Source organism: Mya arenaria, chromosome 3 (assembly GCF_026914265.1).
Source record: "Mya arenaria isolate MELC-2E11 chromosome 3, ASM2691426v1".
NCBI lineage: Eukaryota > Metazoa > Mollusca > Bivalvia > Myida > Myidae > Mya > Mya arenaria.
The window spans coordinates 90,538,382-90,554,946 of NC_069124.1; the positions used below are offsets into that span (position 1 = coordinate 90,538,382).

A 16,565-nucleotide genomic window follows, 5' to 3' on the forward strand; every position below is an offset into this window, starting at 1 on the left:
AGTATTTAAAACATGAAAGCAAGTAGTTAATACCTGTCAATATAATGTCAAACAGTTATATATAATAAACATATTAAGATCATAACAAAAACAATGAGCATTATCACCCAAGTAGATCAGGGTATTCTAGTACATGTACATGTATGTGTGCCTGTACTGATGGTATCCAACTGTTGTTTTTGCGTGTGCAGGTGTTGCGTCTGGGTCACCTGCTGCGTGTGGGTGGGGAGGAGCAGGACGAGAGAGATGGCCAAGTTCTACACCTGCTTGCCATGCACGCTCTCAAGGTGATGCTTCAACTGATTACATTATAATAAGTGACTGTGAATAATTGTGTAAAATTTCATTTGCATTGTACTATTAAAATAAGAATTTTATTCATAACATGGATTAAATGCTTAATACAGTTATAAGTTAACTGAAAGAGTATATAAAATGAAATATGTTATTGACCTCAAATAAAGCCATAATTATTATAATTATTATTTGCTTACAAATTAGAATGATGATGTGGCATGTGCCTATGAGTTATGTAAAGAGCTGATTTCGTTATGTCACGGCCCGGCCTGGGATGTGTGTGTGGACCTTGCAGAACATGCTGCATTCACAAACGTACATGCTAGGTAACTGCCTAACTTTTATCAAGAATAATGGACCAATTAAATTTTGTTTAAAACCTGTTAAAATTTATAAAGTTGATTTAAGATCATTGAAAAAGCAATTGCTCTGTTTTCACATGTATATACGTTGTAGATCCACCCAATTAAGAGAGCTTGTGGGCGTTAATACAATGTTTAGTAAAATGTATAATTTCAGACTGGATCTACTGTCTTTTGCGGTGACATACTGCAGCCCAGATATGATAGAGCCTGTTCTACAGGCAAGAGCTGTGATCGAAACACAGGTATGATAGAACCTCTACTGCAGATAAGAGCTGTGATCAAAACACAGGTATGATGGGGCCTGTTCTACAGGCAAGAGCTGTGATTGAAACACAGGTATGATAGGGCCTGTTCTACAGGCAAGAGCTGTGATCAAAACACAGATATGATAGGGCCTGTTCTATAGGCAAGAGCTGTGATCAAAACACAGATATGATAGAACCTCTACTGCAGGCAAGAGCTGTGATCAAAACACAGATATGATAGGGCCTGTTCTACAGGCAAGAGCTGTGATCGAAACACAGGTATGATAGAACCTCTACTGCAGGCAAGAGCTGTGATCAAAACACAGATATGATAGAACCTCTACTGCAGGCAAGAGCTGTGATCAAAACACAGATATGATAGGGCCTGTACTGCAGGCAAGAGCTGTGATCAAAACACAGATATGATAGGGCCTGTACTGCAGGCAAGAGCTGTGATCAAAACACAGATATGATAGAGTCTGTACTGCAGGCAAGAGCTGTGATCAAAACACATATATGATAGAGTCTGTACTGCAGGCAAGAGCTGTGATCAAAACACAGATATGATAGGGCCTGTACTGCAGGCAAGAGCTGTGATCAAAAAACAGATATGATAGGGCCTGTACTGCAGGCAAGAGCTGTGATCAAAACACAGATATGATAGGGCCTGTACTGCAGGCAAGAGCTGTGATCAAAACACATATATGATAGAGTCTGTACTGCAGGCAAGAGCTGTGATCAAAACACAGATATGATAGAGCCTGTACTGCAGGCAAGAGCTGTGATCAAAACACAGATATGATAGAGGCTGTACTGCAGGCAAGAGCTGTGATCAAAACACAGATATGATAGAGCCTGTACTGCAGGCAAGAGCTGTGAGCGAAACACATGTATACATGCATTAATGTAAACATGTCTCTTTCTTGAATTACATGTATATATAAGACTTTCTGGTATTTTTTGTTGCGCTAGATACAGCTATCTATATATAAAATACAATATAATGTTTTAATAGTTTAAGGGAAAAGCTTGAAATAATCTTTGATTCATTTATTGCGATTACAATATTGTACTGTAGTCATAAATTTTAACTTTTATTTTAATGACTACATTTTTCCATGTTGCTGCTGCTTTTGTAGGTGCTGTGTGAAGGTATAAGTTCGCGCGTAGAGGAGACTAGTGAGGACTCCGGGGCTAGAGTGAGCCCATTTTCTGCACGGGCTGCCCTCCAGCACACACATAAAATCCTGACATCTACGGGTGAGACAACGAGGGCAGTGCTGTCTACAGTAACAGATGCCCGCTGGTGGCAGGGAACAGTGAACAAACTGACGAGGCAGGTGAACCGTCAGGCATCAAATGATCTCACCAACAGGAATGTAGGACTTCACAAGCAGGCTTGCCATCCCTTTTATGAGGGGCTCATTGAACACTGCTTTGAAAATGAGGTATGAGTACTATACTATGTCATCATTGGCATATTAGAATAGATCTATCCATCTTTCCATCTGTGCCTATGTCAGTCCTTTCAATTTTCTGTGTCCGGGCTGTAGCTGTTATGCACTGATGGATTTTAAAATAATTTAGCAAGTTTTGTTACATCAAGCTGATGTGATGCATGAAAACCCATTTCCTGACTTCAAAGTTCAAGGTCATACTTTAATTATCATAGATTGAATATATGCACATAGATAATCAGTGTTCATGATGATGATTTGTCATGCACAGAGAAGATTTTAAAATTAATTGGCCATGTGTTCAGTACGTAGAGGAGATGTTGGGCGTGTAAGACCCATTACCGTGCATTAAAGTTTAAGGTCACTATGAGTTTAATCATTTAGGAAGGCTGCATATATGCACATATATGGATTATAGTTGGTTGTGTCCGTGCTTTATCATGAACAGATGAATTTTAAAATGATTTGGCACATAAGTACATAAAGATGACCTGCCACATGCAAACCCCACTTCCCTAACTCTTACTCCACACTTTAGGTCAACCAACATGGGGTCTTGCATATACTTTTAGCTTATTATGACTCTTACTGAATATAGGCATATCAGTGATTGGATAATCCATTAAACTGGGGCAGCTCTTACTATGACAGCTATTGTTTTGGAAAAGGTTAAATGTACACAATATTATTCCAGTATTCTGGAAATTCATAATGGTGTTTGTTAAAAGGAAGAGTCGGACTTCCGCCACATAGGAGAGTCAAGTGATGGGATGGCACCTCAGGTTGCCGAGAAGCTGCTGCACGCTGCACTCCTGGAGGAAATGCTGACAGAGGGAGAGAAATCTCACTCCACAACTGCAGGTATTAAATGTAGAGGGGTCATTCAAGTTGTATGGTCATGAAAACTCTGTTTCTTAGTAAAATTATTATGTTTTTCAAAGTTTCAAGCTATGCTCGAATGAATAAGAAAATGGTATGCAGACATGCACATACATGCCATATCCCCCGGCCAAGGGAAAAATTATCCAGAATTTCGATCCATCCCCCGGTCTCCCGGCGGGAGGTAAAAATTCCCCGAAATTTAAAAAAAAAAAATTCTAATTTTTCTGCCTTTAATACCCTTTTATCCAAAGGCCAGTGTGTCCATGTATGTTACAGTGTTGTTGCAGCTGGCAACTGAGAGTTTCAGCATAGACAGCACATTGAGTCTGGCATACCTGTTAGCCATGCGGCCCCCCATGGAGGCAGAGCCATGTTTCTCTGCCCACCCGGTAACAGACATATCTCTGCAGCTTGCACTCTACTACTACTGCCTGCAGCTGTACACTGCCCTTCGGCCATCTGACCTTCCACACCTCTCACCCCTGTATGTCAATGACCCAGGTAAAACAGTTCACTTATGAATTGAGTACAATAACAAATAACATATGATGATATCAATTCCTTATGTGTTTTTTTCTTATAAAAGCTTGGTTTTATTAATTGGATTTTTTAATCAGTTTAATAAAGATTATTTGTAAAGATATAATGTATTATGACTATGACCGGTACAAAGTTTTCTCCATTGTTAGTGCTGTTTTCCAGTGAAGGTGATGCGTCATGTGACCAGTGTTGTGTGTGGTCAGCGGGATGTAAGCTGGCCAGAGTCTGTGGTTGCCTTGGTAACCAAGGTGCGGCAGTACCGGGAGAGGCTGGAGGACTACAGGCAGGCCCAGATACTCTCCAGGCTCAGCAGAGGTACTCATTACACTGTAGTAGACTTTTTAACCAGGTTTTCACATAGTGCGGGCGGGCGGCGTCAAACTCAACTATGAAACAGATTAGCTTTAGTAAGGGTTGACATATCTTTGGGGTCCCTATGTTCAAGTTCAAGGTCACTGTTACTAAAAATAGAAAAACGGATCAAACTGAATAACTTTAGTAAGGGTTGACATATCTTGACCAAACTTGGTCTATAGTAAGAGTTTATGGATACTTTCATGGGATTGCGTTTTGGGGTCCCTAGATTCAAGGTCGAGGTCACTGTTACTAAAAATAGAAAAACAGTTGACACTAAATAATTTTAGACAGGGTCTACTTATCTTAACCAAACCAGGTATAAAGGAAGAGTTTATGGAGACCTTTCATGGGATTGCGTTTGGGGTCCCTAGATTCAAGGTCAAGGTCACTGTTGCTAAAAATAGAAAACAGACACAGGCTGAAGTTCTTCTGTCAATCATTAAAAACCTGGTTTCGTCACATTGCGGCGTTTCTTGTCATCATTTATCAGGGCCCTGCATAATGCGGGTGTCCTATAGTAAACAACCTGTAAACTTCAAACTTTATAAGTTTACTCACAGTACCAATATGCTCTTTTGTGACAAGTAGTATAAGCTGTATAACTCCATCCTAAAATACTGTCAGAATAATGACCCTTTGTATACTTATGATAATTCAGCAAACCAATTTACTTCTTACAGAGCCTTAAGTTTTAAAATGAATTGTATGAAACTTAAGTATCAGTATATCATTATGGCAGTGTGAACGTGTGTGTGTAGTACCATAACCCTGTGACACCTTGTTACCAATGTCCCTCCTTTGATTAGAAAAAAATGCTCAATCTCAATGCCCAATATATTGAAAAAAAACTAATGGCATTAGGTAGACAAAGCACAAGCTTCAAAGCTGCCTTATCTTCAATCTTTACATTAATTTTCTTCCCCCTCAAAAAAGAAGATCCGATAAATTGACCATGCTAGAAATTCTTTTCTCCCACCTCAGATATGTAGATCCATTAATTTAACCATGCTAAAAATTCTAATCTTGCCCACGGGCGAAGATAAAATGCCCGTATGGAACTTCTTTTAATGGTCACCACATTGTTATTACCTCCCTTGTTGAAGAATGTCGTCTGTAGTGCATCATGGAAACCTTGTCTGGTGGCAATATTTAGAATGCAAGTTAATTATTTCTCGCTTCAAATGTCACCAGAAAAACAGTTTTCACGCACCTTTCAAGAAATAATGCTTCACTCTTCTTAGAACTATTTAAAGACCGATCAGACCATTTACATACTCTGAATCACTGCGCGAATATCCATGACAACCACGAATTATTGCATATTCGTACGCAATTATTTTCACTAAGCACAAAAGAGTTCCGGCAAAAAAAATCATTTTTACTTAATTTTCTTTAACTGAGGTGGGAGAAAAAGCATCTACCATAACCGCTCGTGTAAGATAGGTTCATCCCGACCCTCGCGCAGGGTGTTTTGCGGAAACTCTGTAAACCTCGTTTCTGCAAAACACCCTACGCTCGGATCTGAATGAACCTATCTAACACTCTCCGCCATGGAAGATACTTATAATCTTGCCCAAGGGCAAAGATAAAACAAGTACCCATATGGAACTCCTTTTTAATGGTCATTACATTGTAGTTACTTCCCTTGTTGTCGTCTGAAGCATCATAGAAACCTTGTCTTGTGGCAATATTTAAAATAGTAATTAATTATTTCTCACTTTAAATGTCATCATAAAAAAGTGTTCACACACTTTTCAAATGCTTCACTCTCCTCAGAACTTTTTAAAGACTGATATGACTATTTACATAATCTGCATCATTGCGCACATATCCATGACAACCATGAATTATCACATATCTATACGCATTTATTTTCACTACGCACAAAAGAGTTCCAGTAAAAAAGACGAACATTTCTACTAAATTTTGTTTAACTGAGGTGGGAGAAAAAGCGTCTACCATAGCTGCTTGTGTTAGATAGGTTCATCCCAGCCATCATGCAGGGTGTTTTTCAGAAACTCGTAAACCTCGTTTCCACAAAACACCCTATGCTAGGGTCAGGATGAACCTATCTTACACTCTCGGCCATTTGAGATACTAATTATCTTTCCTGGTTAGTTTGTTTTGTTTGTAAATCACGTGTCTTTTCTCTACCTGTTATTGGCACAGCAAAGGCTTTGATTATGCATAAACTTTATATATCTTGAAATCAAAAAGGTTTTTAAAAAATAAATATTGTTTTAACCAAATGGCATTACATGTTTGACTTGTGCACATTACAAGAACTTTATTCTCTTTCTTGAAGTAAAGTGCTTTAGCAAATGCATTTACTTTTCATAAGAATGTGAACAAACATGGATGGAAAAGAATGAAACTTGAAGCATCAATAGATGATGTGCAATGTGGTACTGTGTGTTGTACAGGTATCATTATGCTGGAACTAGTTTTTACAAAATCGCCTCTAAATTTGTTTTTAAAATTGGTGAAAGAAGTTAATTAAAATTGAAAGACTGGTTGATGGCAAATGGGACTTGTGTACAACTTAATATCATAACTGCTTCAGTGTTTCAAGCTACTTCCATTTAGGAACAAGTACGTTGTTACAACATCAAGAAAAAGAGTGAATATCAGGAAATAGCTGATGGCTATATATTTGTACCCATTTGTATAACCATAACTGTGTTGAATTGAATGTTTATGTTTTTGAAGAATTATATTAATGTTATTTTGCTTGGACAAGATGGCAATGTGAACGTTAACACATGTTTTTAACCATACATCAAAACATATATATTCATTAATAATCAAATCGCCTTAATTATTGTTGTTGATGATGGTTTATACTGCATTTGCTGATTTTGCAATTCTTATTTACCAGATAATAAATGAAAAGGATTTTAACGTGAAATAATTGTTTTATGTCATGCACTTTCTGTATGTGTATTTACTAGGTACTGTTTGTGTTTTAAATAGGTATTGACACTGGTCGGTTTGCTTCGGATCCAGAATATAAAGAAGAAACTATATTAGGACTGGCAATGTAAGAAAAACATAGTGAACTTAATATTGTTGAATGCATCATATCCTGTGTATGCAATTTTGTTATCCCCTGCTGAACCGAAGGTTTTAACCATATCTTATGGATTTTGTCCAATATTCATTAAACTTAATAATCAGAATATATCCCTTGTTGAAATATTGAAAACATTTAAAACTGGGTCACATCACGAGACATGTGACTTAAAATTAGGTATTAGGTAAAAGCTCCATGTATTTTGAACCATTTGAAGGATTTTGAAATAACTTGCCACAAATGTTCACCGTATTGAGATGATGTGCAGAGTGCATGTAACAACCAGCTGGGTAAAGGTCACACTTAGAGGTCAAAGGTCATATGACTATATTTCATGTCCAGTGGTCACTGTATTTGGATGATCTGCAGAGCGTATGTGACAACCAGCTTGGTTCAATGTCAAGGTCACACTAGGAGTTAAAAGGTCATATGAGTGATAAGACCATAATTCATATCCGCTCTATATCTCTACAAATCTTCAGTTTATTGAGACTATGTGCATAGGGGGAAACATCAGTTTTTCATTACAAAAATGACCGTGTGGTTTTATTTGGTTCACTATTCATCAATTTTAATTAGAATGTTACAATAACATGTGAACCAGTTTTTAATTTGTCCAAGAGTTCATCAAGGGGAAAATAAGGTCAAAAGGTCTATTCTGGAACCAAATCATAATGATTGGTCAGATTGTTTTCAAGCTTGGACAGAATGTAAGCCTTGACAAAATCTCACTGCATTTTAAAAGTGGGTAACATTGGGTCAAAAACAAGGTCACAAGGTCAAATCTTAGAGGAAATATTGGGAACATACTAGGGGCAATATATCTGGTCCAATATCTATGTTACTTAATCTGAATGATTTCATTAATAATTAGTTTAAAACTGTGTCACATGTGGTTAGAAACTAGGTCAAGTCTTACAAAAATCATTTCCGGAACCAAATAATGGCATTAATCTGTCAGACTTTGTTTAAAGCTCTGGTCAAAATCTTCCCCTTGATGTTATCATTGTAGACATTTAAGAATTGGTCATGTTGTCAGAAACTAGGTCATGAGGTCAAATCTAGCTAAAAAGAAGAACAAATTTAGGCAATTTTCATGAAACTCAATCAGAATATTTGCTTCAATGAAATCTTGGATTAGTTTCAAACTAGGTCGCATGGGGTCAAAAACTTGATCACTCGGTCAAATCTTAGAAAAACCTTCTGAGCCTATGTTTTTTTTATATTTCAGTTCCAATCTTAATCAAAATGTTTGCTTTGATGAAATATTTTATTATTTTGAAACTGTGGACTGTCAAACGTATACAATATTCTTTTATTTAAAAAAAAAATGTAATCATACTCGTATCTTGTATCCAATATTCATTAGAGTCCATCACTCTGCAAACATGTTGCATGTTTCGGTTGGAATATTTTACAAACACTTTATTTCCATTCCATCTACTTTGCTTAATCACTTGTCTATTATATCATGTCCTCATTACTGTCTAGTACATCAAGCTTTCTATACTGAAATGTGTAGGAGCCAAGAGGAGAACATTTATGAGATAGCTGTGTCACTGGCAGAGAAAAACAACATCCCTGTATGGCAGGTGTATGCTGCTCAAATAGAGGCCCTTTTCTCAGAGCCAGGGTAAAACTGATTCATTATCATACACATGTATATAAATTGTTTGTGTAATCTATCTGAAAATATACATTACTTTTTATATCTGAGTTTTTGTGTTATAAAAGGCTGAATGAATTAAACACTTTTGGAAATATCTTTATTTTTAGATTGGTATTAAATTTAATTTTATTAAGCACCATTTTGTTTGGCTACACCTTTCAGGCTTGATATAGAGGAACTACAAACAAGAGTGACCAAGCTTGGTTTGGTTGAGGCATTGAGCGGCAGGCCTGCAGACTTCTGTAATCACATGACCACACGGGTGTACCCAGATCTGGAGGGGACTGACCACGCCCTGTTGACGTATTACTACACAACCATGCAGAAATGTGACAGCCCATTACAAGGGGGCCTTACTGCAGATGGTCATGTCAAGCTGCTCAAGAAGCTGAAATCTGTGGCAGCAGGTCTGTTTATCACTTTGCTTAAAAACGATTTTAGTGCTGCTAAAAATGAATTACATAAACAGACATGTATGCAATTGAAGATAGTTGCAAAATACATAAGTACAAGTATAAATATATAAATTTTGTTACTTCATGTATTTAAAAAAAAAAAAATTATAGTAATATAGAATATGCAAAGTTGTTCATTTTAAAGGGTGACTGTTGCAGGTTTGGACTACAAGAGATTGCTGGAGAGTGGTGGCTCCGTGATGGAGGTACTCTCCCCTTGTCTCACCAACACCAACATAACAACCTTCGCCAAACTTGCCAAACATATTCCTGATGGGGTGCGTACTCCATACAATGGTTGTGTTTTTCCCTCAAAAACAAAGATTTAACATAGTTTTCAGTAAATTGCTCTTGATCAATGATTGTCAGATCTTTGCATTGTACTCTTCTTAACCCATAAACAGTGATTTCTTAATGTGTTAGATGCGTAGTATTAATGACTGTACATGTTAGTAATAATAAATGATTGATAAAAAATGCATTCATCAGCAATTATGAAATTTATTTTATATGTTTCAAACTGTTACTATTCTTTCCAGAAAGGGGGAACCCTGGATGCAAGTGTAGTGTACTGTGCTTGGGCTGTCAAGTACTTCTGGGAAGGAGATGGGAAAAAGCAGCCAGAAAACTCAGTATGTTAGCTTTTTTGAGAAAAAAAATTGTTACATACTTGTTATCGGCATGTATATATTGCTTATTGGTTTGTTGTTTTTCCAAACTATATTTGAGCTAAAGGTTGTGCTTCAGATAGTGTAATTGACTTGTGTTTCAGGCTGGGTGGGTGCACCGTTACGAGGCATGCGGGGAATTTCTCCAAAAGCTCCAGCCAGAACAGCTGCCCCACTTCCTCCAGGCTGTCCTCTACACAACACGGGCAACCACCTCTGTGAGTCAAGAAACATAATGAAAATACAACATTGGTAGCTTGTCAATTTAAACAATTTACCACAATTTCTATCAATTTTATGCTCTACATAGCGATCATAAAAGGATCTTTTGTGGGTATATCATGATTTGTATTATTGGCACTCCATAATTAGTTGTTAATTTATTTCAAGTTGGATGCGGAATGTCGTCATGAGATCTGCAAGAGATCATTGAAGATTGCTCGTCAGCAAATGAGCAAGAAGAAACTGGCAGAAGATATGTAAGTGGCTTGGCTGAACACCTCTTGTATTGCAAATTTCTTTAAATTTGTTTTAGAGTATTTATCTGAACAAAACTATGTTCTAGTTTTCTTCTATGATAAGATCTATTGGTGAATGGGTTTTAACTTGCATCAAACAAACTGAAACGAGACACTTCTATATCTGATGTTAACTGCAATGTTTCTGTGCAGGAAGTCCTCCTGGGAGAGCACCTGCACTGTTGTCAATGGCTATCTTCAACATCTGTCCACACTGAGTGACATGGTTGTCATGACAATGGCCTCATCAGAGGTCACTAGAGTGCAGGAGTACTTCCAAATCTACAACCTTTCGAAGGGAGACAGACAAGTAGTAGGAAAACACTTTACATTTAATTAGTTAAAATGGACCATTATAAGCTTGTGAAAAGTGACTTTAAATCTACTTTCTGAAAAGTTAATATATTACTGTTTGCAAATGAAATAACCAAAGCATACTCATTAGTCAGTTAATACTCATGTTAACAATATCATTTTGCAATGAAAATACAGTCAATTTGAACCACTCCAAAACAAGTTTTGAACAGTAGGTTTTCGGCACCAAAGATATTCGTATAAACGTGACATCCTTGTGAGTGTAATTTAAAGGTACTATTAAGTTGGATGATTGATGTAAAACAATGCAATCTGTAAATTTATAGATGCCTTGCAGGGGTATGAGCCCACCTTTTCAATAGTTAGTGCCAGGTGATATGTTAAAGAATTGCTGATGACAGCAGTCAGTTTCCTTTGATTTGAGAAGTCAAAGACAGGATATTGATGTTGCACTTGATTTGAAATTCACATGTCAGGTTTGGGAACACTTAAAGACACAATCATTCAATGCATGAAATTCTTCAAATGCTTACTTCATTAGCAAAGGTAAGTAAATTGATAATATTTTATTTTCAGGTATATGAGCTCCTTATCAGTATAGTTCTGGAAGGGTTGTTGCCCCTGGAGACGGTGAGTGAGTTGCTAGGGGTGATGGGACCACTGATGAATGATACAGACAGTCATAGGGATGTGTGCTCTCTGCAATCACTAGTGCATGACAGCACAAAGCACATACTACTTACCCTCAGGTAACAGTCATAGTTTGCACCTTTAAAAATATATCAAGATTCAAAGTCATTAACTATTTATATATATATATATATATTTCTATACTCTAAATGTGATGAAATTAAAGTATAAACAACTGGTTCCTGGATAGGGAATTAAAACAAATTGGTATTTTAAATCTACTACACAAGCACTGACATGATTTCAGTGGAAAGCCAAGTACATTTACACCGTTGGTGAAGACCGAGCCCTTGTCATGCCTAGAGAGCCTGCGGAATGTTGTACAGAACATACAAGAGCACATAGAAGATGGGTAGGTTTTCCATTCAATCTTCAATGTAACCAAAATAATAACAATAAATGTATATTGTTTTAGATGCACTTTTGACTGAGAGAAAATGATAACAATAAATGTATATTGTTTTAGATGCACTTTTGACTGAGAGAAATTATTTTATGTGTAATGATATGAGACTTTGTTTACACCCAGTGGTTCCTTGCTGACGTCAGAGCGACTTTTGTCCCAGCTGCGGCCTTTCTGCTCAGACTCCAGTGTTGAAGTCCAGCCACGCCTAGATGTACTACACATACTGGAAAAGGTCAGCACTGTTACTATGTTCTTCACATACTGGAAAAGGTCAGCACTGTTTGCAAATGGAATTAGGATTTAAAGATGATGAATGTTTATTAGCAGTGACGTTTACTCCATCCCTCATGCACGATATCCCTCTTAGCAAGTTTGGGGAAAGTCAAAATACTGCCAGTAATGGATGTAAAAGAATCACCTGACAAAACTCCTAAATTAAAGCTGCTAGACTGCTCCCATACTAAAATTTAAGGCCACCAGGTGTGCCACTTATATGATTGACAGCCAACAACAGGCAGCAATAGTACTTGAGTCCATGATAATGAATATAAAGTCCATAGTAAATTTAGATGTATGGACAGAGTCCTTTGTGAATTAACACATATTGACTATGACATTTGTGAATTAACACAGTCTTATTGACTGTGTCCTTAGTGAATATTTACATGTATTGATTGAGTCCATACTGAATTAACATGTATTGACTTAGTCCTTAGTGAATTAACATGAATTGACTTAGTCCATAGTGAATTAACATGTATTGATTGTATCCATAGTGAATTAACATGTATTGATTGTATCCATAGTGAATTAACATGTATTGATTGTATCCATAGTGAATTAACATGTATTGATTGTATCCATAGTGAATTAACATGTATTGATTGTGTCCTTAGTGAATAACGCACATTGACTTTGTCCATAGTGAATTAACATGAATTGACTTAGTCCATAGTGAATTAACATGAATTGACTTAGTCCATAGTGAATTAACATATATTGACTTAGTCCATAGTGAATTAACATGAATTGACTTAGTCCATAGTGAATTAACATGAATTGACTTAGTCCATAGTGAATTAACATGAATTGACTTAGTCCATAGTGAATTAACATGAATTGACTTAGTCCATAGTGAATTAACATATATTGACTTAGTCCTTAGTGAATTAACATGAATTGACTTAGTCCATAGTGAATTAACATGTATTGATTGTATCCATAGTGAATTAACATGTATTGATTGTATCCATAGTGAATTAACATGAATTGACTTAGTCCATACTGAATTAACATGAATTGACTTAGTCCATAGTGAATTAACATGAATTGACTTAGTCCATAGTGAATTAACATGAATTGACTTAGTCCATAGTGAATTAACATGAATTGACTTAGTCCATAGTGAATTAACATGAATTGACTTAGTCCATAGTGAATTAACATATATTGACTTAGTCCATAGTGAATTAACATGAATTGACTTAGTCCATAGTGAATTAACATGAATTGACTTAGTCCATAGTGAATTAACATTTATTGACTTTGTCCTTAGTGAATTAACATGAATTGACTTAGTCCATAGTGAATTAACATGTATTGATTGTATCCATAGTGAATTAACATGTATTGACTGTGTCGTAAGTGAATTAACACATATTGACTGAGTCCATAGTGAATATACATGTATTGACTGTGTCGTAAGTGAATTAACACATATTGACTGAGTCCATAGTGAATATACATGTATTGACTGTGTCGTAAGTGAATTAACACATATTGACTGAGTCCATAGTGAATATACATGTATTGACTTAGTTCAAGGTGAATCTACATGAATTGTGTACATGGTGAATTTGTAAATAACGTATCATTCCTTCATACCTGTGTTCCAGAGTTTCAAGCTATCGGATGAGGACATGGTTCTGCTTCATCTCTACCGTACCCAGGCTGTTATCACAGACACTTGGCATGATTGCAAGGTACAGCCTCTTTCTGGGCTTATAGCACCAGTGATAAACTTGTCAAGAGCTTTGTTAATCAAATTAACTGGAATCACATGATAGATATTATTATTCAATTTCTTTTTCAAAACCATTTTATTACACAAACCGCATCTTAATTGCCCGATGGTTTAAAATGTACATGTATTGACTGTTTAATTAAGTCTTAACATTGTTTGGTCTTCTTTTACTTATGACATATCAGATCAGCCATGATGAGATAGCCACCGCCAAATCCAGGTGCAAGTTGTTTTTTACCTTGCTTGAGAAGACTATTCAAGCCAAGGGAGAAAACCAGGGAAAACTGGAGTTCTTTGCCCTTGTCAAGCTTCTCAAACTCTGGCCTGCTTTCCCAGCAAACATGTGAGTGATGTTAAATAGGGTTATTAATACTGCGTTTTGATCTGGAAGGTTGGATTGGACTCAAGTGGATTTTGCAGATTCACAAGGCGCAAGCTGAGTGACATCAAAATCTGCAAAAATCCACGACAGTCAAATATGACATTCTGGATCGAAACCCATTACTACTAGCCCTTTAATTATATACATTACTGATCACTTAAAAGCCATGTTTTAATAATAAATGTCATTTTAACGACACTATAATTTGTTTTATGATGTTATTTTAACATCGCACAACGATACTTGTTATGACGTGATGTCACAAGAGTGGAATACAGCCATATTGCACAGGAGTGGAATACGGACTTCCGTATTTTGCGATGTGTATTGCGTGTGGATTTATGATGGGTATATAAAAAAAAAGGAATTTCTCCTTTCTTGCCATCACTTTTCAATTAACAGCAAGAAACTATATGTTTTTTAATATTTGCTTAACTCCATGACATGTATTCCATGTTTAAGCTATTATTTATTTATTTATCAGCTGTGACCCTGAGAAGCCCTGGTTTGCCCTATTGAAGGAAATGGTAAAAAGTGGCTGTCGTGAAAACACTTCATTAGTTCTTGAAACCTTGAAATCGGAATGCACTACACTTTCTAGACAGGTATTCTACATTTTCTTTAATACCAAATCATACCAGTAATTGGTTATAATTTCAATTTCATTTTGTGTAATTCAAGTCAGTATCTAGTTTTACATGTAAAGCACCTATATTTTTAACAAAACAATATTTATTTTGTGTACAGGAGGCAGAGTCTTTGTTTGAGGAGTTGGAAGCGCAAGGCCACTGTGCTGAGGCTGTCAAGCTGGCCCTGATGTCAGGATACTCGGCCCTTCACTCTCCTGCCCTGCTAACCCTCGCCAATATGCCACAGGTGCACCCCTATTCTATGCCCTTATGGCTAACAGCCTAACCCCTGTTCCATTCCACAATGCTCTGTGACTTCAGCATATGTTTGTTATTGATATGATAAGTATTGTATAACATTCAAATAAAGGAAAATGACTTAAAATCTACATATAAGTGAAGTTATAAATTCAATCTATTACATAAAACTATAACATTCACTGCATTGTTTCCCTAATAAGCACATCATTTTCATTTTGTAGATATCTGAAGATACGGAGCTGATCACTCTTATTTTGCGACATCGTCTAGTCCCACAATTGGTTTCATCTGCGCATTACCCAATCATTGTGCAATATCTACTAGCTAATCAAGAGCCAGAACCGGGATCACATGAGTACCTCTCTGTGCAGGGATTGGCTGTTCAATTGAAGGAGGATGGATATGAAGCTGAGGCTGGAAGCTTGATGTATCAAGTGAAGACCACGCCCCCAGTATTACAGACGTTTGGAGGTGCTCTTGGTGCTATGTCTAAATGGTTCAAGTGATCTTATAACTGCATGTTGCTATTAAACACTTAAATAATAATAGTTTTGTTGGAATATTAGACATTTTGAGGGTAAGAAAATTAAATAAGATGCTTCAGAGTTACGAATTCACAATTTGAGAAATGTTTCTAAAGGGCAGAAGGAAATTTCAGTTTTAATGGTTTTGTGAGTTGTGATATATTTATTGAAATTAAATGCTTATCTACCAAAAAAATTATTTGTTTGTTATTGAAGAAAAAGGTTAGGGTATTGTTGCCCTGATGGTGATAGTGGCATTGTGCAAACACTTTGGATGGCTAAAGGTCAGAACCTTTCAAGTCATTCACATTGAACATTTTTTGTGACGATGGGCATTTGTAAGGTTCATCACTTGCTAAAATTAGTTGGGTAGTTGTGCCTCTTAAAAAAACATAATAAAACATGCAAACATTGGCATTTGCTTGTAGCAGTACTCTTGCGCATTAAGTACATGGCCCTCTACTGCCAGTAGTTGTAATGGTGAATATGGTGGAGCTGGACAGACCAGTGCTAACAAGGAAAAATCTTCAGAATTAGGAAAATCTTTAATCTAAAAGCTAAAGAACAAGCACGGATCTCTTGAACATCCTTAACCTTATTGTAAGTCCAAGCATTGCAATAGCAATTAGTTAAAGTTGATTGCCTCCTTGTGCTACAATGTTGCAGTATACTGATAGTACAGGTTACGGTTTAAGCTTAAGAGTTATGGAAGGGTGCTGCACCTTATTGTTATTTAGTAGCACCCTTCTGCCCTCCTGAAGACCAGCATGGGAACCATTCTGCCTTCTTAGAATTAAATACTTAGGATA

General features: G+C 36.6%; 1 protein-coding gene across 1 annotated transcript in view; it reads left to right on the plus strand.

Annotated features, from left to right (window-relative positions):
- LOC128227986 (NBAS subunit of NRZ tethering complex-like) overlaps positions 1–15,928 on the plus strand; it is a 40,202-nt gene extending 24,274 nt beyond the window's left edge. Inside the window, exons 35-57 of the mRNA XM_052938989.1 lie at positions 192–287; positions 502–623; positions 817–904; positions 2,047–2,355; positions 3,093–3,225; positions 3,523–3,747; positions 3,949–4,101; positions 7,117–7,183; positions 8,739–8,849; positions 9,048–9,292; positions 9,500–9,618; positions 9,880–9,972; positions 10,113–10,226; positions 10,399–10,487; positions 10,680–10,839; positions 11,418–11,590; positions 11,779–11,883; positions 12,061–12,169; positions 13,833–13,919; positions 14,146–14,303; positions 14,827–14,947; positions 15,090–15,218; positions 15,454–15,928. Of these exons, the coding sequence (XP_052794949.1) occupies positions 192–287; positions 502–623; positions 817–904; positions 2,047–2,355; positions 3,093–3,225; positions 3,523–3,747; positions 3,949–4,101; positions 7,117–7,183; positions 8,739–8,849; positions 9,048–9,292; positions 9,500–9,618; positions 9,880–9,972; positions 10,113–10,226; positions 10,399–10,487; positions 10,680–10,839; positions 11,418–11,590; positions 11,779–11,883; positions 12,061–12,169; positions 13,833–13,919; positions 14,146–14,303; positions 14,827–14,947; positions 15,090–15,218; positions 15,454–15,738 (3,291 nt within the window). The 3' untranslated portion in view covers positions 15,739–15,928. The remainder of the gene's footprint in view (positions 1–191; positions 288–501; positions 624–816; positions 905–2,046; positions 2,356–3,092; positions 3,226–3,522; positions 3,748–3,948; positions 4,102–7,116; positions 7,184–8,738; positions 8,850–9,047; positions 9,293–9,499; positions 9,619–9,879; positions 9,973–10,112; positions 10,227–10,398; positions 10,488–10,679; positions 10,840–11,417; positions 11,591–11,778; positions 11,884–12,060; positions 12,170–13,832; positions 13,920–14,145; positions 14,304–14,826; positions 14,948–15,089; positions 15,219–15,453) is intronic.
- The last annotated feature ends 637 nt before the right edge of the window (positions 15,929–16,565 follow it).